General features: G+C 50.6%; 1 protein-coding gene across 1 annotated transcript in view; it reads right to left on the bottom strand.

Moving 5' to 3' along the window:
* Window positions 1–24,581, bottom strand: part of TMOD1 (tropomodulin 1) — an 81,049-nt gene extending 56,468 nt beyond the window's left edge. Inside the window, exons 1-2 of the mRNA XM_025433415.3 lie at window positions 24,479–24,581; window positions 4,217–4,382 (exon numbers count right to left, since the gene is read on the bottom strand). Of these exons, the coding sequence (XP_025289200.1) occupies window positions 4,217–4,336 (120 nt within the window). The 5' untranslated portion in view covers window positions 4,337–4,382; window positions 24,479–24,581. The remainder of the gene's footprint in view (window positions 1–4,216; window positions 4,383–24,478) is intronic.
* Window positions 24,582–25,576: the final 995 nt, after the last annotated feature.

Genomic DNA, 25,576 nt, shown 5'->3' with positions numbered 1-25,576 from the left:
TATCTCCTATCCTCTCGCTGGCTTCTCTTTCCTTGTCCTCGAACTTAGAAAGGGGTCTTTGAAAATGTCCTTTTTGAAACCACAGTGGTATGAGAATCACAGGTCTCTGATTGCACAACCCTCCTCCAAATCCAAAAGCACATTTATTCTCCTCCCGCAGGAGTGGAAGCTGAGAGAGCACTCAGAGCCTGTTTGGAATCTGAGTCTCCACACCCTGGTCCCGTGACCTGGGCAAGTTAGCTCTCTGGCCCCAGGTTCTCCATCCCTCTAGCAGGTACCCACCTTCCTGTTGATCTTCTGGGAGGAGGGCTGGGGTGCTGGCTATTCAAGAGGAATAGAGGCCCTGGGAATTTGCTGCTGAGGCCAGAGACCTTGGTATTTGGGGTGGGGGCGTTGGAGGAGCCCTTTGCCAGGTCAGAGCTGAAACAGAGCTCTGGCTGGGGCTCCAGCAGGCTTTGCAGGGGCTCTTGGGGCCTGCACTTCTCTGCCCTGGGAACAGAGCGATTCTGCAATATGGTGGAAAGGTTGTGGGGAGGTAGCAGGGCCCTTCCTTATCTTCAGAAAGGAACTATCCTGGGCAGCCCGCGTGGCTCAGCAGTTTAGCGCTGTCTTCAGCCCAGGGTGTGATGCTGGAGACCTGGGATCGAGTCCCACATCGGGCTCCTGCATGGAGCCTGCTTCTCCCTCTGCCTGTGTCTCTGCCTCTCTCTCTCCTCTGTCTGTTTTTCATGAATGAATAAATAAAATCTTAAAGAAAAGAAAGGAACTATCCCACGACCAGCCAGGCCTTCCACCTCTCACCTGCCTCGCTGGTACCTCGCCTGGTCCATCTGTCGTCAGAGCTCCTGAAACCAGCAAGCCCACCGAGTCACCACCCCTCAAAGATTCCTCAGGCCTATAGAGAAAACTCTAAACTCTCAGGTTGGCCCTGCAACTCATGCTTCCCCCCTCCACCACTGTCCAGCCTAAACCTCCTTCCGAGGTCATCTAACCCCCCACAGAAACTGCACTGAGATTCTAATTACTGTCCCCAGTCACTTTTTGTATGCAAGCCTTTGCTCCTGGCCTCCACTTGGCCTGGAATTCTTTTTTGATTCCTGACTCAGAAAAATCCCAGGGCCCAGTTCCCAAATCACCTGCTCTGTGACACTTCCCACTGGTAAGAGTCAATCCTCTCCCTGAGCACCCTGTCTGCCCTGTTGTGGACACTGTTTATCATGCCTGCACTCCAGTGGCCTGAGGGCTGAGTCCCTGCCAGGCTCTCCTGGTGGTGGCCTGCATAGGGCCTGGCACCCCGCAGGTAACTAAGCCCTGTTTACTGAGCTGACAAAAGTAGCTACATCCCCCTTTTGTTCTCACTTTTTAAAGCTGTTCGTTTGTGTCATTCTATGTGACAGTGGTCTAGGATCAAATTAGAGCAGAATAATGTCATACCAAAAAAGCCGGAAGCTTGGTTATTCCTTGCCTAGAGCACTTGTTTTTCCTGAAGCCCTGGCTTCCCAGGACCAGTGGTGCAGGGGAGGGAGGAGATCCAAGGCTTTCATACCAACATGGCCTTCCAAGCCACTTAAACAGCCTTGTCAGAGGATCCATATCCTCATGTCTGGGCAGGGAAAATCATGAATAGCAAGAAGGATTTGTCATTCTATGAGGCCTAGGACCCCAGGATCCCTACACTAGGAATCTGGTTTCTCTAGAAAGAAGATATTTATTTGAATCTGGAGATAAGGCCAGGTTATAAGCTCATGGCAGCTGAGCCCTGAAGGGACCAACCAACACCATCATTTCATGGATGGGGACACTGAGGCATAGGGAAAGAGCAACTGGCCCAAGGTCACATGGAGAGTAAGAGACAGGACCAGGGTTGGCCCTGGGACAGCTAACCTATAGTCCTGCATTTCTCCTGCTGACCCACACTCCTTCTACACTAGCTGTGATTACTCAAGGGTCATTGAAATGGTATAATGGTGTTCTTTTCTTTGTGGATCACTGTAAACCACAGTTGAGCAATAACAGCTTTAAAAAAAAATGTGTGAAATGTTCCATTTTTAATTAAAAATATATAAAGTGGAAAGTTCATTTTGTACTTTGTCTGGGCTGAGCATTGACCCAGGGACCTGGGTATAGATGGAGGATGAAGGCTCCCGTCTAACAGGCCATCTGGGAATCCCTTTCTCAGCCCCGCTCACTGTTCCACAGTGGCTGGCCAAGCCACAGACTTGACCTCCTGCCACTTAATACTGTGATCCTGATTGCAGAGGCGAATTCTGAACATTAAATATACTTCTTAAATGTGCCAACTATGAAATGCAATGATAAAGACACATCCCACAAGTGAAAGGGACCCTTCCAGTACTTTCTCAGTTAATTCCTTCCATGACACGTGGTTCCCATTACCCCGGAGCAGCTAGCTGGATAGAAGGATAGAAGGATAGAAGGATAGAAGGATAGAAGAGCTAGCTGCAATTGACTTTTGCAGTCTTATTTACAGGACCAGCTAGAGAGCAATCCTTTGTAGGGCTGGTGCAAGACTCTCCAGAAGGCTGTCTTTGCTCTGAATCTGTGTCTAGTGTATGATGCTGTTTCTTCCCAAGCCAGGACTCATGGGGCCAGGAATCAAGGGTAGAAATGGGAGAAGTACTCCTCACTGTTACCTCTAGTGACCTATTGGCACAATTTTTATTTCCTGTTCCTGTGACCATATGCTCTTCTGGCCTAGAGGTCTTAGTCCCAGAGGGAAGAAAGCCTCTACTAGGAGACGCAACACTAATTCCATCAGACTGGAAGTTGAGACTGCTGCCCGGCCACTCTGGGCCCCTTACACCACGAATCGATAGGCAGAGGAGTTTCTGTACTGGGCGGGGTGACTGATGTTGAACTCCTGTCCCCCAGTGGAGGTACAGGACCATCTGCCTACAATCCAGGGATTGCGTAGGGGCTTCCTAGGAATACCACGTCCTGTGATTAGAGTCAATGGAAAATTATCATAACTCAATCCAAGCAGGGCTACTACTGGCCCAGACCCTTCAGGAATGAAGGGTTGAGTCATCCAACCAGGCAAAGAATCGTGACCAACAAGGTGCTTGCTAACGGCAAAGCGAATACAGAACAGGGAGTGAAGAAGAGAGTTATAAATACCAGCTGCAACCATGTGACCAGTTAGGGAAACAAGGACTATAATTGTCATGAGTGTTTCCTCCTTATTTTGTTTTGAACGGGTGTGTGTGAAGCAAGTATCTTTGTTTTTTTCTCTCTCTTACTCTCTTATCATGTAACTTAAGAGGTATTGATTTTACATTGTAATATTGAAGTATTGTGAATTTTATACCATAGTATTTGAATTATGGCCCATCATGATGGGATCACTCAAGGACTTTACCTCCTCTTCTGGGAGGTTGTACACAGAATAGTTTTGTCATGTTAGGCAGAATAATGACCTTGTTACTGTCTTTATAAGGAGAAAAGTATGGGTGCAAAGTTGACAAGGAGTAGACTTGTGATGGTTGAGTTTATGTGTCAACTTGACAGGGCAATGGGGTACCCAGACATTTGATTAAACATCTTTCTGGGTACGCTTGTGAGGATGTTTCTAGATGAGATTAACATCTGAATCAGTAAACTGAGTAAAGCAGATTGCCTTCCCTAATGTGGGTGGGCCCCATCCAATCAGCTGAAGTTCTGAATAGAACAAAAAAAACTGCACTCTGCTGACCCTCCAACGAGCTGAGTAATTGTTTTTTTCTCCTGCCTACAGACTCAAACTCAAACATTGGCTCTTTCTGGGTCTTGAGCTTTCTGGCCTTCAGACTGAAACTACACCACCCCCTCCACTGGTTCTCCAGGCCTTTGGACCTAGGCTAGAACCACACCGCCAGTCCTCCTGGATTTCCACCTTGCTGACTACAGATATGGGGACTTGTCAGCCTCCATAGTCATGTGAGCTAATTCCTTAAAACAAATCTCTTCCCTATGTGAATATACGCATCCTATTGATTCTGCTGGTTTAGAAAACCCTGACAAACACAACACACACACACACACACACACACACACACACACACACACACTTTCAAGGGCAGTGTTATTCCAGTGTCATTGCCATAGAAGGAAATGGGAAGTGGTAGCTACAGGAAGTCTGCACCTGTCTCTCCCCCAGGTAGTACTGGTTATTGTCCCTGCACCTATGATGACATATTACCCTTTAGTGCCTACTCACGTCAGGGTCCAGCTCATCCAGCTCATTTTCCAGGGTCCTGAGCTCTTCCTCCGTGAGGGCTCCAAGGATTTCGTCTTCATCCAGGTCACGGTATTTCTCTAGTTCTCGTCTGTACGACATTGTCAGAGAATCTGTGATTGTCTTCTGAGTTTCTGTGATCTATGACCTACCAAAAAGAGAAAAATCTTAGAAAGACCCTTCTCAGATTTTCTGTTTCAGAACAAATCAATGCTTGTCATTCACATGGTGGCCAAGCATATTCTATGAATTGTCAGGATTATAACTACTATAGTAGAATACTGTACTAAGTTGGAATAATTCTCCAATAAAACCATGCAAAGTAAAAAATCCTGATGGCATGTGATTGAATAAATTGTAATTGATTGTATTGGCACGACCATTAATTCCAAATAAAACAGGGGACTACAAATGGATTATAAACACTTGAAAACTATTTTATTCTTCAGGTAGTTCAAATACTTTTCTGTACAACCCTCCACCCTTCACTCCGTGCCCTGATGGGAAACAAGATGCTGGAAGCTCTGCCAAAGCTGAGTTTATAAGAGGAAGAGTATTAACTGAACACCTGCTCCCTGCAGGTCCTTCACCTACAACATCTTGATCAATCCTCACAAAAAAGCAGCCAGCAATAATGGCTAACTTTTCCTACCATATCCAAACCCTGTGCTAAGCACTTCATGAGGATTTTCTAATTTAACCTCTGAGGTAGGTATTTGTCATTATTCCCATTTTACGGTTGAGGACATGGAACTTAGAGAGCTTGAGTGACTCACGCGAATCGCATTACCTCCTGGTAGGGTGTGCTACCCACCAAGGCGTGCCCGAACCACTGTATGCAATCCGATCTGCCCTAAGCCCTCTGTCCTCCTCTTGGCTAAAACTATCTGATGATAAGACAAGCCCAGCTCGCACATCACCTCCTCTGTGAAGCGTCAGGGTCCCCTCACTCAGCAAAGCTTATCATGGCCTCGGTGCTGGGTCCGCACCTCTCTGCTCAGTTCACATGCATCGCCTGTGGCCTCCCCACGGGCCGGGTGTCAGTTTGCTGCTTCCCCCTCTCCCCAGGGCCCAGACTGTGGCCACACATGCAACACTGATATTTTTTGTTTTTTTTGTTTCTGAAATGAACCTAATTCCAGTCCTACCTGCCTTTGCTTATCCCATCAGACAGCCTTGAGGAGACTCTGGGCTCTTCTCCTCTTGGAAAATGTCAGCTTGCTGCAGAAGCTGCTGGCATCTCTGTTTGAGCCTCTTCCCACCTCAGCCCTCCTTTCTGAAGCTGGCAGGCTAAAAAGTGAGGCAGCAGCTCAGGACTTCCTTAGATGCTGCGGAATGGAATACACTACTGTGTACAGAATTGGTGTTAGGGGTCAAATTGTGGCCCCTCCAATTCATATGTGGAAGTTCCAACCACCTGGGGACTTCCGAAGCCAGTACCACCCTGCAAGTAAGAGTGTGATGTTCCTGGGAAACAGAGTCATGGCAGATATTAGCTCAGTTTACATGAGGGCATGCTAGAAAAGGGTGAGCTCCCAATCCAACAGGACTGGGGTCCTTATAAAAAGTGGAAATTTGGACAGATACACACACACACACAGTAACACATGTGAAGATGAGGACAGAGATCAGAGTGGTGCTTCCAACAAACCAAAGAACGCCAAAGACTGCCAGCAAACCACCAGAAGCTGTGGGAGAGGCCTGCAACAGATCCTCATGGCCCTTGGAAGGAACCTACCCTGCTGACACCATTGATCTTGGACTTTTAGCCTCCAGAGCTTTGAGACAACAAGCTTCTGTTTGTTTAGGCCACTCTGTTTATAGTATTTTTCTTATGGCAGCCCCAGCAAATGAATATAATCAGTATCTCTTCATCACAGCAGTTTGTGTTTTTAGACCCTGACACAAACACAAGCACACACACACACACACACACACACACACACACAGAGCATGGCTCATCTGGGACATGACTGATGGTATTTTCCAGCATAGGGAGAAATGAAAGCTAGGAAAAGACAACCAAATAATCACAAAGCTGGAATAGTTGTTAACTAAAAACAGTGCATTTAAACATAATCAGAAAAACAAAGTTCACTCAGCTGACAGAAAAAGCCTCCATTTCAGAAAGTAGAGATATGTGTTATTAATGTAAGTTTGTGCATGTGTAGGCCAATCTGTAAGAGAAATATGACAGCTGGCCTGGTAAGAAAAGACTTGCTTTCCAAACACAGAAAACCTCAGTGCCATCCTTTTCTCTAAGAATGGCTTGGCTTGGCCTGACGTCTTCCTTTGCCCAGACCCCAAGAATGCAATGTTCAGACCATAAATGGGTCCCCCTTGATTCATTTCTATTTACTTCCAAAGAAAGCACAGCAGCTGACAATGCTCTGGTATAGATGAAAAAAAGAAAAAAAAGAAAAAGAAAAAACAAACCTCAGTGACTGCTCTCAGAGAATAACCTAATTTGGCTTTTCTTGAGTGGAGCCAGAGCATCTATAGCCAAGAGGGACCCTAGTGAAAGGTTCAGAGGCTTCCAGAACTAACTCACAGGGACACCTCTGAACTAGCTGCTAAACACGCTTTGGGCACTCAGTTTTGAGGTTATACAAATTTCCACAGGACTTGAGACCGCAGGGCTTCTTAAAACTTTTGATAGGCTTCCACACATTGGGTGCCTCCAGGAGAAACAGGCTACAAGCAGAATTTTCCTGGTCTTTGACCATGAAACCATGTCTCTGAGAAAATGTTCCTGGAATTGGAATCCCATGAAATCAAGTTTGGGTAACATCCTTAGCCTCATTTCTGGGTCATATGAGGGAGCCACTCAGACTCATACAAGAAGGGACTTGGGGACAGGACCCGCTGGTTTTAAGGTTTGGGACTCTGGGAGCTTCCCATGCTTGTTATCTTTGCCAGCTGACTCATTTCCTAGGTGATTTGCACCAAAATCCTTAGAAAAAGTGATGGACAGAGCCTGCAGAAGGGATGAGCCAAGACAAGAGAACAGAGAGTAGGAAAAGTAGCTGTGAAGGAGCAAGAGAGAAGTAGGTGGGGACTAGGGGGCTCATTGAAGGAGAGATGGGCTGGGTGGCAGGCACCACCCAGAGGGGTACAATCATGAACTTTCCCAAAGGAGTCTCTCTGTTAGTGTGCACGGGGAAGTTAATGTTATTCTTGCACAATCCAAGGTACCACTGAATTCACAAGTCCTATTTCAGAGGACTTAAAGGTGTGCTTTCTAATGTCAAGTGTCCTGTGAATAGTTATGGAGCGATAAGACCTTACATTAAATAAGCTGAGAGGAGCGGAGAGCACGTAAGGTCAGCTACGAAGCTGTCAGCTTCAAGCCATGCTCACCTACTTGGCTCCCAGAATTGGCATCTCTAAAGTGAGACTGCCCTCCAGGGTCAGCAACATGGGGAGCTGGAGGAGGGGAAGGACAGGGTGGGAGGGAGGTGAAAGCCATGCGCATCGAGCCCATGGTAAGCTCAACTTGAAAATATGCTTAGGAAGAGATGGTGTTTTATAACTGTTAATAAAAGGCTTCCAGGGACACCTGGGTGGCTCAGTGGTTGAGTGTCTGCCTCTGGCTCAGGTCATGATCCCAGGGTTCTGGGACTGAATCTTGCATCAGGCTTCCCATGGGGAGCCTGCTTCTCCCTCTGCCTATGTCTCTGCCTCTGTGTGTGTGTGTGTGTGTGTGTGTGTGTGTGTGTTTCCCATGAATAAATAAATAAAATCTTTTTTAAAAAATTAAAAGGCTTCCATTTCCTAATAAAAGAGGTGCCACTGACAGACACAGGGCTGAAATTCGGAAGACTGGTTGGAGAGCTAGCTGTGGTGGGAACTACCCAGGTGGTCCTTGCTAAATTCCTCCCATCCCCTGGGCCTCCGTTTGCTCATCTGTAAAATGAGCAGAAGTGGACTGGGAAGTTCTGCTTATAACCTGTACCTCTTGGAGACATCTTTGGATCAGATGGGTGGTCTTTAAACTGCATGCAGGGAGATCTCAGGCTCCTCCAGGGCCCCTGCAGAAAGGCTGAGTAGAGGGGGCTCCCCTTGCTTTTGCCTGATTTGTTTTTTTGTGGCTCTATACCAGATTTCCCTTGAAGAAAGGAGGATTTGGCTATAGAAGTAAAAAGTTGTCAATCCCCCTAAACAGTGAGGGGGTAATAGTACCTTTTCCCCCACTGAGTGTTGTGAAGGTTTAGCTGCCACAAGCAGGCCTGGGGGGGCTGGGAACCCAAGAGAGGAGGGAGGGGTAGGAAGGGGGTGATGAAGCTCAGCATGACCCCCCGAAGCACCTCTCTTACCTGCTTTATAAATTGAGTCCTGAGTAAGAGTTATGAGAAAAGTGAAAGGGCAGCTCAGTAAATTTAAAATACATTGAAAAACTTGAATCTTCCAAATCTAGCGTATATATTACACTAGCAGCACATCTGGCCACCCCTGCCTCTCAACAGCAGAAGCCTTAGACCTCAGCTCAACATGAAAAAAATAGAATTTACAAGCTTGCCAGGAAATACAACCAGGCAGGTTGGATAGTAAAAATTAGTGGGTCAAGGGCTGAGGCCATCCATCAGGAAGCTTCAGAAATGAAAGCTCTGAGGTGGGGAAGATCTCCGAGTACCAAATGCACTTTTAAATCTTTCACGGGAAGTGGGTCCAGTCACTACAGCTAATGGCTCTTTGAGCAGCCAACCCCATGGGAAAACTCTGGAAGGAGGTGCCCAGAGCAGCATCTTGATTTATGGACTGTGTTTCCCTGAGGTCAGGGAGGGGCTGAGTCACAAGTTAATATGAATATTTTCCAGTTGTACCATCTTCTTATTTCAGCCACAGTGAACATCTTGATGATGGGTGAAGAAAGGCTGATTTACAAAGTTGATTCTTTGTACCCCATCATCTTGCGTCTTTGTCCTCTTTGGGAAGACATTTTGGCCAAAAGAGATTTTAGGCCACGATCCCTCGTCACTGAAGCCTGCACCTCTCTCTTCTCCTGGCTTTAGGGACACGAGAGAGCCTGAGATGCCCTCTGTTCCTCCTGAGAGAACTGTCTCCCTCCTGCCCTCCTTCATGAGGCTCCCCGGGGGGCAGCCACGCTTTACGTCATCCTCTTGGCTGACTGGACAAAGTGGGTGCCTGGCTCAAGGGCAACCGATTGATAGGCTAGTCAATGAGCCATGAGATGGCTTGGAATTGGGTGAATGAGTTCTTATTTCTTGGCATTTGTATTAATTCCTGGGATTATCTTAACAAAGTCCCACAGACTGACTTCAACAACAGAAGTTTTTGTCTCTTGGTCCTGAAGGCTAGAAATTCAAATCCGAGTGTTGGCAGGGTTGGCTCCTTCTGAAGGCTCTGGGGAACCTACCTGTTCGTGCCTCTCCCCTGGCTCTGCGAAGCTCACGCATCCCTAGCCTTGAGCTGGTAGTCTACTGTCCTGTACGCGTCTGTGTCCACAAGTCCCCTTAATATAAGGACACCGGTGATACCAGAGTAGGGCCTGTCCTCAGGACCTCACCTCAACTTGATCATCTGCAAAGACCCTATTTCCAAATAAGGTCGTATTCACAGGTACAAGTTTTGGAGGGGATATAATCCAATCTGTAGCAGTGCTGAACTGGGACCCAAGGAGAAAGCGAGGCAGGTGGCAGGAGAAGCTGGCGGTGAGGAGAGGAGATCATCATGAGCAGGTGGAGGCTGAGGCCACGACGGAAGAGACATTTAGGGGCGTAAGAGTCCTCAAAGGAGGGTGAATTCACGGGACTGAGAGACACATGGAGAAGCCATGTCCCCAGAAGCGCCCTCGGCCCTGGATTGCTGTGGCTCTTGCTGGACTCCCATGAGCACCCCACCCTCCCGCAGCCCTTGGGAGGCTCATCCTCTCTCCCACACACTCCCCTCACCGCACTCAGGCGCTGTGAATGAGCCCTGCTCCTGGCAGCCCGCAGGAGCAAGAGTGAGAGAGCGCAGACTCCGCATTTCTCCTTCCTTTTGCCCCCCCCACCGCCCCCCACCTCAGTCTCCTGGACGACTGGGTCAGTTGTTCTCCTTGGCCCACTCGGCCCCTGGGCTCTGCTCCCTCCTCACACCTCACGCTTCGGCCCTTCTCGTCTCCCGTGTGGTACAGTGACCAGTGAGAAGCTGATGCCTCTCAGCCAGTCTCTCCAGCCCCAGCTCCTGAGACCCCCAGGCCTGCCCTGGGCCCCGCCTCCCCCCACCCCCCCAACCTGGGTGACTCACCTGAGCAGCCCCACACACCAGGCCCCACACCTGGAGCCGGCCTGCGCTCTCCCTTGCCACTCCCGTCACTCTGCTCAGTCCCCACGCCCCTCAGTCCCAGTCCTCTCCCTCTTTCTCTTATTTTTTGAACATCAGGGGCTTTTTTGACATAGTGACAAATTGCACATAACATAAAATTGACCATTTTAACCTTTTTAAGTAAACAGTTCGGTGTCATTCAGCACAGCCACACTGTGCAGCCATCAGGGCCGCGTCTCCAGAACTTGTTCATCTCGTCGGACCGACATTGTCCCCATCAGGCACTAACTCCCCGTCCTGCCCTCCCGTCCTCCCCAGCCCCTGGCAGCCTGCCATCTATGTCTGTCTCTATGAATGAGATTACTCTAGGTACCTCATCTAAATGGAATCCTACCCTACTGTCCTTTTGTGACTAGAGGCCTATCTCTCTCACGTCCTTTTTATCTGTTCCTCTTCTCCCTTTCCACGGGGCTTGGCGTTTTAAAATCTACGTTACCACAACAGCCCCCTGCCTCCCTGCCTCAGTTCCCCTGCCTCCCTGCCTTCCAGTTCCAAGCCTCCACTCAGCCTTGAAACGATCTTCATGAAAATCAGTTCTGATGCTGCTCCTGAACTGAAAGCCCCCTTCAAAGGTGTCATTGTGACACAGAGCAAACTCATCAGCCTGGGGTTTGAAGCCAACGGAGAGCCGGTGGCTTCTGGGCCTCCCCAGCTTCTGATCCAGCCCAGACCTTCTGGCTGTGCCAGCCGCCTGGCCCCGGCCAGCCCTGACATTTCAGTCCTCCCACCTGTCCTCTCAGCCTGCAGTGCCCTCTTCCCACCTCCAGGCCTTCTGAAGTCCTGCTAAGTCCCGGAGGCACAGCCCCTCCAGAGAGTGAAACATCCTGATCTCTCTCTTTTGCTCTCTCTCTTTTTAAGATTTTATTTACTTATTCATGGGAGACACAGAGAGAGGCAGAGACATAGGCCTCCCCTTGGGGAACCTGATGCAGGATTCGATCCTGGGACCTGGGATCACAACCTGAGCGGGAGGCAGGTGCTCAACCGCTGAGCCACCCAGGCGCCCCCCAACCTCCTTGCTGGAGAGGCTGGCCTCTCCCTTACAACCTCCAGGGAGTGGGGAAGCAGTGCTGCCACCTAGAGAAGACTGTGCTCCCATGGCCCTCAGCACCCCGTCCTCTCTGCCAGCTGACCAGCTCCGCATCTCAGTGTGCAGCCCCGGGCCTAGCACAAAGTGAGGGCTCCCTCCCCACAGCTTAGTCAGGGCTGCAGGCCCAGGGAGTGGGGCGGATGACCGAATTCCCGTGCAGGTCAGTGACCCCCAAGGGGAGACAGTCCACCAACCCTGGGTTGGTCAGGGCTTGGGGCTGCCAAGTAGGGTGCGGAAGGGGTAGACAAGCAGGGACTGGACGTCTTGGGGAGCTTAATTTCCTCAATGCTTAGGTTTTAGAACAGGGTCATTGAATGGGACACAAGAATCCTTACCAGCAACCACGCAGTATGCAGAGACCTTAGCAGCCTATAAGTCTCGACCACCTGCCTGGTCCCTGCAGCGCACCAAGTGAGTGTGCCTGAGGGCCTGCTGTCACCTGTGATGAGATCCAGCCAGAGAGCAGGTGACCGGGCCGAGCTTCCCAGCCACTTAGGCCCACATACCCTGCCATCCTGCTTCCCCAGGGAGCCCTCAGCTGACGCCTAGCCCCTTCCCAGCCCTGGGAAAGATCTCCCCGGCGGGACTGGCTGCCAAATTGGCGGAGTCTGGGTCCACTGTAAAATAAGACCGTAAGTTCCTCTGTTCAAAATCAGGAAAAAAGAGCCATTCAAGGCACCAAGATATAAAGTTTCGCCTTTTCCCTCACGGTCTTGCTCTTGATGTGTCATAGTGTTTTCTTATCGTTTATTGTCTCAATCACACAGGTGCCATGTGCTACGACACAAAGCATGCACGCCAAATCCACTCACTGCCACTTTCCTCCCCCTGCCCTGATGGGGGCCAGATGGTCGAGCCAGGCATCTCCCCTTCACACAAGGGGGCCACTGCCCCAACACACAGAAATGGGCCATCAGACGGTATCAGGATCTCAGTGCTGGACAGGGCTGGATGAGATGCTTGCCCTGCAGAATGTACCAGAGATCCCCAGTGGTAGATGCGGGGAGGCTGGCAGGAAATAGGGGCACCAGCAGGTGAGGCAGCTGGGGTCTGAGAACCCGCCCCCAGGAAGCAGAGCGGCAGCAGAAGGTGGGACATCATACGGGCAGACGCTCTAAGCCCTGGTGCATGCTCCGTTGGCCACGGGACTTCACTTAAAAATACAAATCCAAAGAAAACATTAAGAATTTCAAGAGAGTAACTGCAGAGCATTCACCCAAACCCAGCGTTCTGCTGAGAGTACGGTTCTATGCAACTGTGTCACCTACAACCTGTCCCCAGCTCTCTCCCCAGGACACAGACCCTGAAGGCCCCAGGGCCAGACTCAGCCCTGTCTCCCCTCAGATGGTCCTTGTCCCTTCTCCTTAGTATCTTCCAACCCATTAGCATCTCCAGTCCCTGCGGTCTACGGGAAGCAGGGCCCACTGTGCAATGGCAGAAGGAGCACTGGGATGGGAGTCAGAGGATCTGGTTACAAGTCCTGTTGGTTGAGGACTTGCTATGCAAGTTGGGCATGTTGCTAGATCTCTCTGGATCTCAGTTTCTCCAACCCAATTCATTGGTTATTTACTGACAACCTACTATGTGCAGGGCATGGTGGGACTTTGTGGCACAGACAGAAATTAAGACATTTCCTGGCCCTCAGGAAGCTTATAATTAAGTTGGAAGAATAACACTCATATAGAGATCCTTGGGGTAGCGTCACACACATGGTGTCTTTCCCGTGTACCCCCACCAGGGTGTACAGCTAGGCCATGAGCCCTACTTTATAGATGAGGCCTTGTCTCCGGTCAGCCTGTAGAAAGGCAGAGCTTGGACTAGGGATCACACAGATCTGGCCCCTGCTGGGTTCTGTCTGGCTGGGCAGCCTTGGTCATGTCACACAGTACCTCTGACATTTATGGAGTTTTTTTTTTTTTTTTTTTAAGATTTTATTTATGTATTCATGAGAAAGAGAGAGAGAGAGAGAGAGAGAGAGGCAGAGGGAGAAGCAGACTCCATGCAGGTAGCCAAACGTGGGACTTAATTCCGGGTCTCCAGGATCAGGCCCTGGGCTGAAGGCAGCGCCAAACCACTGAGCCACCCAGGCTGCCCTATGGAGTTGTTTTTAAAGTGAGGGTGCAACATTCACCCCTCAAGGGATGCCATACGAAGGGAATGAAATAAAGGATAATATAGTTTAGACTGCTGGTTTCCTTCCCCTTTTCTCAGTTCCACAACACTTGAGACCAAATAAGCCAACCCTATGAGCATGAGATGGGTGGACATAGCTAAGCAGCCATGAGAAAGATTTAGGGGTTCTCAAGTGACTATTGACCTAATGTCAGTTGATGGCATGAGGCATGGGCCCCCAAAGTCATGGTGGGATCTCAGCTGCTTTAATCAAAGTACAGTGGCTGAAGCAAGACAGTGTTGGTCTTGCTCAGCTTCCTCTGGAGCTTAGCTCTGGGCCACCACTCTTTCATTAGTAGGGGTGACTTTTTTCTTTCTTAATAAGGCATTGGTTTTATATATAGTCAAGTGTGCAAGTCTTGAGAGTACAGCTTCCTGAATTTTCCATGTCCGTACCTATGTAAACACCACTCAGATGAAGACATGAGACATTTCCAGGCCACCAGAATGCTCTTATACTTCCTCCCAGCCCATCTCCCTCAAATATAGCTACTATTCTGACCTTAAAACCCAGATTGGCTTTAACTGTTTTTTGAACATCATATAAATGCAAACATTCTCATGTCTGGCTTCTTTCATGCAGCATTACATCTGTGAGATTCATCCGTGTTGCATGTTAGCAACAGCTCATTCTTCTTCACTGATGTGTAGTATTCCATTAAATGAATTAGACCATAATTTATTTAGTTACCCTGCTAGTAACAAACACTTGAGTTATTTCTAGTATTTGGTAATTATAAATAGGGTTATGAATATCTTGCGGTAGAAACAATGGCTTATTTCTCTTGGGTACATACCTGGAGTCAAATTGCTGGCTCAGAGTAAGTACACATTGAGTTTCAGTAGATGCTATCAAATGCTTTCCCAAAGTAACGGCACAATTTTACATTTCCACCAGTGATGATGAGTGTTCCAGTTGCTCTGCACCCTGTCCACTCTTGCTATGGTCAGTGCTTTTCATTTTAGCCTTAGCCATGATGGCGAGTGGGTGGTGGTATCTCATTGTGCATTTCCCTGCTCACTGATGATGCTGAGTATATTTCATATGACTATTGACCATGTGGGCGACCTCTTCTGTGAATTGGACCTTTTCTCACGAGTGGTGCTGAGTCCAGAGAAGGATGGCAGGACCATATGAAGAACAGTTGAAGGACCAGGGGAGACATGGTCACACTCTTTAAACCCGTAACGCGCTGACCCTGGGAAGGAGGAACGGACGTGTTCTGTGGCTCCCCAGCGGGCAGAAGACATAGATTACCAGGACATGGATTTATAATCTGTGCAAGAAACTTTCTAACATTAAAAAAAAAAAAATGGCCCAAGATGAGCACTGGGCTGATTCAGGAGGTAGTGGGGAGGGGTTACCAAAGGCATGTGAGCGGGGATGACAGAGTCCCAGATGAGGCCTTCCAGAGACAGTTGACGTCTCCGCTAATGGTGGTGGTTGTTGGGGAGTTGAAAGATGAGATTTAAGACGTGGTTCTATTAGGAAAGATGTTTGGGGCCACTGAGTGGGGAGGATGGGGACTCAGAGACCAGCTATCTTTAAAAGACTTGTTTTTTTGGCCTGTTTGCTTTTATTTTCCCCAGCTGATCTCATTCTCTTAGTCATGTGGGAAAACACCTGCTGAAAAAGCAGGGAAACTAAACACAGTGTTTGACTCTGTCTCCTTCTGCAGTTGCTATGAGCCCCATCCCACGACACAGGAATCTCAAAGGTCTACATGTCCGTCAAAATTGTCCAATGGTTTAAATTAGGAAGGCCGTGTGTGTGTGTGTGTGTGTGTGTGTGTGTGTGTGCATGCACCAGTGTGTATTTTCATTTCTCATCTCCTGAGGTCATCACAGTGTCTGAGTCACTGCACGAATCACTATAAGCAACAGGGTTCCAGGAAAGGGCTTGGAAACCATCTGCCAACCCTAGCTGGCCTGCGAACCAGGCCATCGTCTGCTCTGTGGCTCCTTCTCCACTCCTCCCTGCAACTCCCCTAGTTTAAGCCAATAGGAGTTGTCACCAGGCCCAGACTCTTCTACACCATCTTTCACCCAGCTGAAAAGGCTTCTAGCAAGCCAAGTATCTTAATACAAATGGAAGAGGCCATCAGAGTTCTACCATCAGAAGCATCGTCTTACTGTACCCCTCTGTCCACAAGACTGAAAGCCACTTGGGAGCAAGCACCTCTCTCTTCTCCATGATCCCACACAAAGCTGGCACCCCTCAAGTGCTGAGGGCAGGTTTGCTAAGTAAATGAATGAAAGCCTAGCCTTATTACTGGCTTTGACGGCCATAAATCAAAAGAATAAAAGTTGGTTTGTAGAAAAGCCTGTGGACTTCATTCCTCTTCTTATTCTCCATTTTACAAACACAACTTGTCACCTTGCCTCTCAGCAGGCATTAGCATAACATTCGGCTTATGAAGCTCACCTTTGTATTTTCTGAAAAACCAATATGAAAATTATCATGAACAATGACAAAGGCAAATGGCAAATGGGGAAAAATATCTGCTGCCCATTGAACAAAGGGCTAATTCATTTAATAGACAAGAGTCCTACCAAAAACCCAAGGCAAACCAAAACAACAACAACAACAACAACAACAACAAAACCAATCCAGTGAAAATATAGAAAGAGGAAAGGAACAGGCAATTCACCTAAAAAAAAAAAAAAAAAAAAAGGCCAAAAAGCCTATGAGTAGATAATGATGCTCGCTCATAACTATGGAAAGGTAAATTAAGAAATGAGCCATTGTCTCTCATCCAACACACTGACAAAGATGCAAAAGCCTGAGAATTCCCAGTGTTCACATGTTGCGGGGGAGACCGGTGCTGTCACATAGAAGAGAAGCTCACATGGGTTTACCTTCGTTCAGGCAAATTAAGCCATATCTACCCAATTGCACACGCCCTTTGACTCAGCAATTCTACTTCCAGGAATTCATCTTATTCACTTAGTCACCGAATTGTACAAAGATATATGTACAAATCATCTGATTATATTAGCAAAAAATGGGAGCCACATCAAAGCTCATCATCCATAGGACACTGCGTATGTAAATTCTAATGCAGACATAGAGTAGAATGCTATTAACCTCATCTTTGGGGCGTTATGCCCAGTATGTCACTGTACCTTATAATAGCAAGTGCTATTCTGTACATACTAATGGGCATGGTGATACACTATGCAGATTATTTCATACAATCTAAATAACTCTATGAAGTAGGTACATTTTTAAAAAAGATTTATTTATTCATGAGAGACATCGAGAAAGAGGCAGAGACACAGAAGGAAGAGCAGGCTTCCTACAGGGAGCTGATGTGGGACTTGATCCCAGGACCCCAGGATCATGACCCAAGCCGAAGGTAGACGCTCCACCGCTGAGCCGCCCAGGTGCCCCGAAGTAGGTACTTTTTAATTCCTGTTTTACAGATGCAGAACCTGAACCACAGTAATCCGCCTGTATTAGCTTCCTAGGGCTGCGGTAGCCAATCACCACAAACTGGATGGCTTAAAGTTACTCTGTTGCAACTCAGAGTGTTCAAAAAGGGAATCAAAATGTCAGCAGGGTTGGTTCCTTTTGGAGGCTCGGAGGGAAGGTCTGTTGTCCCGTGCCTCTGTCCTAGCTCCTGGCGATGCCAGTACTCCATGGCATTTCTTGGCTTGCACCTGCATCGTGGACTCTGTCATCACAGGCCCTTCTACCCTGTGTGGCCACTCCTCTTCTTATAAAGACACCAGTCATCAGATTTGGAGCCCACCCCAATCCAGGGAGACCTCATCCTAACTAATTACACCTGCAGGGACCCTATTTCCAAATAAGGTCACATTCTGAGGTTCCAGGTGGACATGATTTTGGGGGGACGCTATGTAACTTAATACAGTGACCAAGATCACAAAGCTAGTAAGTACTAGAGCTGAAGTTTGAATCCAGACAGGGTCCCATCTGACTACGCATCACCACAACGCCGGGCTGCCTTCTCATCATCGCTTCCGCTGTGTGACGCCAACCACATCCCACCCAGGTGCAGTCTTACATAGTGCCATGTGATAACTAATTTAGTCCCAATTTATAGATGGTGAAACAGATCCCCACAACAATACCATTTTATAGAAGGAGAAACTGAGGCATGGAGAGTTTAAAGTGACCTGAATTTACAGTTAGTCACAGGCAGACATTTGATTTGAACCCAGAGAGGTGGTCTCAGAGTCCATGTTCTTAAGCCCTATGCTACACTGCTTCCACCTCATGTTCACCATCGTGATGTACACTCTAAAAATCAGGGCTCAGAAAACACCTCGCTCTCCTGAAAACTGGTGATCTTTTCATCAGACACCAACCATCCCCCAGTGCATCTTGTGCCCTTGCCCCTTGGCTGTCATGATTCATCCCAGAGCTGACTTGGGTGTCCAAAAACAGTTGCCATCTCAGCCAACACGCTGGCCTGATTTCCTCTCTTCATTCTGTGGTGGGTGTTCTTACCCTGGGCTTTGAGTGGCCTCCAGGGGGACCCACCCGCCCGCTGAAGTGACATGCAAACTGTCATGCAGAGGTACATTCATTTTTCTCCAGAAAAAGTTAAGAGCATGGCCCTTAGCTCCCACCAGATTCTCAGGGTTTCATAATTCTGGTTTTCAAGCTTGCTGCCCTGTCTTTTTAAAATTTCTGTTCTTACCATTTCTGTTGCCTGTTCAGGTTTATTTTAAGTGATCTCAAACCCTTTTAATAGTGTAAATAGAATGCAGTATAAAAGACATAAACAAATGCATACAACGTTGTCTTCTGATCTGACTTTTTAAATCTCTCTGGATTTGCCAGGAGGAAGTCCCTCTTTGGCACCCCCCTCACCCTTGTCTTCTGAGTGGTTTCTGAAGGGGGCACCTGGGCCCCCCGCAGCCACTGGGAGCACTCATCCCATGCTCATAGATGCCATGCTTGGAAGCAGTGTGCCCTGAAAAGGCGATGGGACACAGTCTGAAGAGAGGTTTTAGGTTGGCTAGGAACTGGGGAGTTGGGCTTAAAAGACCCATCTGGGCCTAAATTGCTCCAGAATGCAAAGGAGAAGGAAGGACGGGTACAGAAGATGGAAATCACCCACTGCTGCTTAGCCTGACCCTTCTAGCAGCAGGCCGTTTCTGGGGTCTTGCCCTCACCCGCGTGTTATGGCCACAGGCCCCTCCCCACAATCATGTGTCCCATCACCAGGTTCCCTGACACCTGCCTGTTCTGTTCCCCCTACACGCCTCCCCCACACGCCTCCCCCACGACCTGCCCCGTCAGGCTCTTTCTGGGTGCCCTGCATGTGCTCCATTAACGACAAACAAAACAAAAACAAAAAACAACAACCCTACCAGAAAGAGCCCTGGATTTTGAGTCAGGGCTTAAATGAATTCATTTATAGATTTTAATAAAAACGACGTCTTAATGCAATGGCCAAGGGGAGACTTTGAGATAACTAGCACTCACCTTGGTGCTCAGAGTGTGGTAGTCTGTGTATGCAGGATGAGCCTCACATTATGAGGTGTTTATTAGAGCTTCTTAGGAAATTAAGCCTATTGCTTAATAAAATGATTAGAGCTTATTAGGCACCAGGAGCGTATTAGAAATTCAGAATCTCAGAACAGCTCCCAGGCCTACTGGGCTAGAGTCTGCATTTTAATAAGATCCCAAATGATTCAAATGCCAGAAAAGCCCTAGTATAGAACACAAGGGCTCTCACTCCTCAAGCTGCCCAAACCCTGGAGAGCACTTTGGTTTTTCTGGACTACGTGCTCTAGTTGGATGATCTGGAATGATTCCTATTCGGGTTCACTATCCTCCATCAACAAAAGAGGGTTAATAATACCTGCCCGTCCCCTTCTCCCCTTACAGGATTCCCGAGTTTCAAATGAGATCATGGATTCATTCTATTTACTGGGATGGGGCTGACGGGGTTACAGAGTCAGGGGGAGCAGAGAAGGCGTGGTTTCTCCCCTCATGGAATCAATGGTCCGGTGGGAAAACATGCTGTAGATACTGGCTGATGTTTTGTGATTGTCATGGCTGTCACTGGGCTTTCGTCTGCATACCCTTTTCCTCACTCATTCACTCATCCAATGGTCATTTATCACCACATAAAGTACTTGCACTGTGCCAAACTCTGAGCTCTGACCTGGAACACTGGGGAAACAGAAATAAATAAGCCATAAAGTGTCCTCACGGAGCTGTCAGTCCAGTCAGAGATAAGGATGTAACAGATGATCCCGTTAGGAACACACTGCGGCTGGTGCTCTGAGGTCCATTTGGAGGCCGAGAGAGCACAGGTAAGGCAATGAGGGGCTTTGCTTTAAAGGATTCACCTTGTTAGGAGGGGAGAGAACAGCATTCCAGGCAGAAGGAAGAGCAGGGCCAAAGACAGGAAGCCATCAAGGCATATAGGTTTGTACCATGGCCAGAAGGTAAGGAGCATCTGCGAGAGTGCCAAGAGATGGTTTTGGAGAAGTTGCTTGGGGCTGCGTCTTTCTTTGATGGTCCTGGGTTCAATGCTAAGGATCTGGTAGGAAATGGGGAGCCTCTGAAGGGAGAAGGATAAAAGGGTCAGAGCTACATTTCATAAAGATCTTTTAACAGAGGCATAGAAGAAGAAAAGATTTGGTGCAGAGAGATTTTACAAGCCCCTGGCAGTAGCTCAAGGAGGAGACAGCAAGTACTTGATTGGGGTCATGACTGTGGAGATAGAAATGAACGGAAGGAATATTCTGGAAGGTAGAATTGATAGGACTCTTGACCAAATAAATGAGGTGGTGAAGGAAAGGGAGGTCTCTGGCTTGGTGCCTGGGTGGATGATGTTACTAATGTTAACCAAGATGGGGGACACTGGAGGAAGAGTGGGTGGTGAGCCTGAGTCAGGCCTGTTGGGTGTGAAGTGCCTTTGGGAGGCCCCATTGGCTGTGTCTGATTGGCAGGAGTCATAGATGCCTGGAGCAGAGAGCAGCTCAGGCGGGACATACGAATTTGGGAGTTGGGAGTTTATAGCTGGTGGCTGGAGCCCTGGGGGTGAATGGCATTGTAGGCAGATGTGGATGCGGAGTGGAAAGAGAATAGGGTTGAGAGTGTCACTGACATTTAAGAGAAGAGAAGAGGTGAGTCCAAGAAGGAGACTGAGTGAGGCCAAGAGGCATTTGCTGCTTCTCTCAGTTCCCAGGGACATGGAGGGTGAACACCCCAGTGGCCACAACTCATCACCCGACAGAATCATCTCCAGGAAGGGCCCTGGGGTCACCACCCAGAAGGCCCAGGGTGAGCAGTCTCTCACTCTGGCTACGGACCCTGAGAAGATGTCCTGAGGCAGGGACGCGCAGGTGCTTGGGCGCGGCCTGCCTCCCCCTCTCCTCCCCATGCACAGTAACTTCAGCCTTTCACAGATGTGTTTTTGTCTGAGAGAAAAACAAAAGGATGCAAGAAAAGAGAAACCGAAGACATGCTTGCATCTGTTCAGTTTTTCAGATCAGGAGAGGACCCAGCACCTCCTAATATCAAAGAAAACCTCTCAGACATGTCCTAGGTTGACTCCAATGAGCTCATTCTCTCGTTACCATTAGGAGCAAAGAGAGTCGGGTCCTTTCACAATTAACCAAAGGAGGATCATATAAAACGAAAGAGAGGAAATGGGCCTCGGAATTATGCCCTGTGATTCATGTTCTCCCATAGAAACAGGACTGTGGCTTTAAACTGATAACGTCTCCGAGCAGCCAAATAATTGATCTATTTGGTGTTCTGGCTTTAAGTGAAAAGTGAATTGGCCTCTTTAGAAATGTTGGCTGCCGGGCTGGTCCATTAGTAAGACTGAAAAATCAAAACACTGACTGGAAAAGGCCATTATGACTCCTGGACTCAGCCGGAGTCATCGATAGATGATGTCATTTCAGAAGTAAGCAAGCCAAGGTCACAAGGCTCCTGGGCAGAGTCAAACTACCCTTCCTGGCCCATCACCACCCTCCTTCGCAGATACTGAAGCCTGCCAACGGAACACAGGGGGCTGAGCCGGGACGGGCTTTGTTTTATTTCTTTGCTTATCCTGATGCTAGAGGAATGTGATTCTAGAGCCCGTGACGCTGAGCAGGTGTTTAAGGCAGGCCCCGGTCCCCCCCATAAACACACCCCTTGTATTCTCTTTTCAGCCTCTTCTGGGTCCTTCTCCACCTCTTCCAGTTCCTGCTACCCCCCTCCCTGCTCCTTTCTTAGCCCAGCTTTCAGGAGTGGCAGCCTCTGTCCCCATGTCTTCAGCTCCCATTAGCCTCTGCCTCTTTCTCTCCCTAAGGCTAGAAATGGCATTGCAGGTACCAAACACTGGGCTGAGGGCTTTCCCAGCATCGTCTCACTTAATCCCTACAGCAACCCATATCCCCATTGCACAGAGGAGAAAACTAAGGCTCAGACACAGGCTGGGTCACCGCCCCCAGTAAAGCAGTAGCAGATCCCACGTTTGAGCCCTTTGCAATAGCCTGGGCCAAAGTCACACACGACCACCTGCCAATCCTGGTGGCCCCTGCCCAGTCCTCAGCCCCTCTGTCTCTCCGCAGCAACTGCCACTGAGCTCTCCCCTCCCCTGGCTCCTGGGAAGCCACCTTCTCCTACTCTTTCCCTCCTCTTCACAGGGTGGCACTTCACTTTTCTCATGCTAGGTCTACTGGGGACCAGCTTGCCCAACACCCCCTCATAGCTCAAGGTCACTCTAAGTGGGCAGTAGAGTTGGGGTTGGAGTCAGGCATCCTAACCTCCAGGTCAGTCCACCTCTTGTTACTCAGAGCTGCCACTAAATACCTACCTACTCCCTGTTTTTACATTTTTGTTGAGCAGCAGGAAGCAGCCCTACCCGGGTTGAGGGAGAAGGTGTGAGGCCCTGATAAGGTGGGGCGGAGGCTATTTTTAGAGGGCACTGGCTTACTACTTCAGCTGGGAGCAACCCAGGGGCCAAAATGGTCTAAAATGTGGGTTCACAAGATTGGTTCATTAAAGGGAATAAATAAACCAAAATGACAACATTCCTTGCTTTCACCCTGGCTGTTTGTTGTATGGCTCAAATTGATGGGACTGTCTTCACTTCCCCTTCCTTCTTTATCAGCGAGGCTTTGAGGTGGGTCTAGAGAAAACATAACATAGAAAGTAAAGTAGAAACAAAAATGAAATTTCAGAACTAGGGCGCTGTTGGCTGAGCGAGGGAAAGTCTTGGACAGCCGCGGATCAAAGAAGAGGGGGCATTGGTGGGGAGGCTCACAGATCCTCGAGACCCGCCTGAACAAGCAGGAAGGATCAGGAAAGAAATGAGAAAAGCTAGTGGGGCCTGCAGGCCTCCTGGCCAGTCCAGCAGCATGTGGCCTTGAGCAGGGGGTTCTGCTCCGCCCTGGACAAAGAACAAAACAGCTGTCATCATCACTAGGAGAAAGATGAGGATTTGGGGGTGCTCCCTCTGAGGCCCAAAACCTGAGTTAGGGTCTGGTTCTGTGATTCGGAAAAGGAAAAGCTGGGGCTAGGTCACCTCCAAGAATCTGAGAGGGTGAAGGTGGAGCCCAGGTGCAGGGTGGGTACGGCAGGAATGGGCTGTGCTGGTGGGGGGTTGCCGGGTGCTTGGGTGGCTCCAAGGCTCCATCATAGGCACTGTATAGATGGGGAAACTGAGGCCAGGGAGCTGCTGGACTGGAGCCTCTGGTCCTGCCCGGTTCCTTGGGTCTAAAGCTATCTGAGTCCCAGGCTGCTTTGTGAGGGTGACGGCCGCCTCCCAGCAGAGGTGCCCATAATTACCGCGGGACGCTCTTCCTGGAGGTGTGCGGCCCCGACTACTGGGGGGGACCCTGGTAGGGCCCAGCACGGGCCCGGGCCACGGGGACTGCCAGTGTCCGCTTGCCCGACGCCCGGGATGCGCGCGGCCGTGCCCCCCGCGCCCCAGGCCAGGGCGGCGAGCAGGTGCGCGCGGGAAGCCGGCGGGCAGGTGCGCGCCCTCCCTCCGCCTCCGCCGCCCCCGCCTCACGCCCAGCTCCGCGGCGCGGGCCCGACCCGCCGGACGAGCGGGGGACGCGGGGCCGCCGGGTGAGCGGGCGACGGCGGAGCGGCTGCTGGGAGTCGGCGGCACGCGCGAGTCCCGGGGCTCCCCGCCGCGCCAGCCCCGCAGTTCGGGAAACTTTTCCTGCCACCCGCTGGCGCGGCCCGGACCCCGGGTCCCCGTCCGCGGGCGCCTCGGGCGGGGGCTCGGGCGGGCACCTGTCGGCAGCGCGGCGCCCGCCGGCTCAGAGCCCCGCCGGGGGGTCCGCGGGGCCCGCGGGGGGCGGGGGGGCGCGGGTCCGCAGGGGCGGCCGCTCCGCCCAGGACCCCCCCGCCCGGCACACCCCCCCCCCCCGCCGCCAGAGCGCGCGGGTCCTTCCGCCGATTGCAGACGCGGCGCGGAGGGCCAGGGACGGGGGTGCCCCGGGGCACAGCGGCGCGCGGCCCGCCCGGCCCCGACCCCGGGCTCCGCAGCCCCGGAGGCAACCCGAGGCGGCGGCTATTTATAGAGGGAGCCACGCTCAGTCCCTCTTGGCGGCGGCGGCGACAGCTGAATATTTTGCCCAGATATGGCTGGGGCCCCGGCGCGGGGGCAGGGAGCCCCGCGAGCGCCAGGGGTCCCCGGGCCGGGCGGGGGGCTTACCGGGCCGTGGAGCCGCGGGCGCGGGCGCGGGCGCGGGCGGCGGCGGGCGAGCGGAGCGCGGGGCTGGACGAGCTCCCGGGGCGGCGGGCGGCGGGCGGCGGGCGGCGGGCGCTGTGGGCTCCGGGGGTGGGAGCCAGGGGCGGGCCCGGCTCCGCGCTGTCACCGCGCCCCGCCCCGCCCGCCGCCCTCGCCCTCGCCCGCCGCCCTCGCCCTCGCCCTCCGCCGCGCTCCCTCCGCTCGGGGGCGCCGGGGCGCCGCGTGCCGTCCGCGGCCGGGGAGCGGCGACCTCTGCGGGCCGCCCCGAGGCTCGCTCCGCGGACGGAGGGCTGTGGGGGCCGAGGCCGAGCCTCGGTGTCCCCGCGGGCGCCAGCGGAGTTCAAGGGGCGGTAGCGTCCTCCGGGGAGAGGTGGGCGGCGCCTCGACCCCGGGCGTCTGCGGGCGGAGCACGGCCCCAAGGCTGCGGCACCTGTAGCCGCGGACCGCAGCACCTGCGCGCTGACCTCGGGTCCAGCGAGGTCGGGCGTGAGCCGAAGCTTGAATAACGGCCGTGAGCACGTCCTTCCAGCAGAGCCCGATGCACCCTCTCTCTCCCTGGCGAGCATCAAGTGTCCGAGAGCCGACCTCAAATACAACCCGAAAGTCCCACTTTCTTAAAAGGCTGATTAACACGCTTTCCAGAACAAACCACTTAAACCCAAACAGAAACTTTAAATTTTTAAGATGGCTCATAAAAGGGAATTCGCGTGGGCAGAAGGCATGGCTTCTTTTTTTTAATTTATTTTTTATTGGTGTTCAATTTGCTAACATATAGAATAACACCCAGTGCTCATCCCATCAAGTGCCCCGCTCGGTGCCCGTCACCCAGTTACCCCCACCCTTTCTACCATCCCCTTGTTCGTTTCCCAGAGTTCGGAGTCCCTCATGTTCTGAAGGCATGGTTTCTAATTATTATGGGAAGCTTTCTCACAGGGTAGACCCTAATAATGCAACTCTCTTTTAATCGTGATGTATAGGGGCGCCTGGCTGGCTCAGCCGATTAAGCCTCTGCGTTGGGCTCAGGTCGTGATGCTGGGGTCCTGGGATTGAGCCTTGCTCAGC

The sequence above is a fragment of the Canis lupus genome, chromosome 11, assembly GCF_003254725.2.
Source record: "Canis lupus dingo isolate Sandy chromosome 11, ASM325472v2, whole genome shotgun sequence".
In the NCBI taxonomy this organism is placed as follows: domain Eukaryota; kingdom Metazoa; phylum Chordata; class Mammalia; order Carnivora; family Canidae; genus Canis; species Canis lupus.
This window is presented reverse-complemented; position numbering and strand designations above follow the sequence as displayed.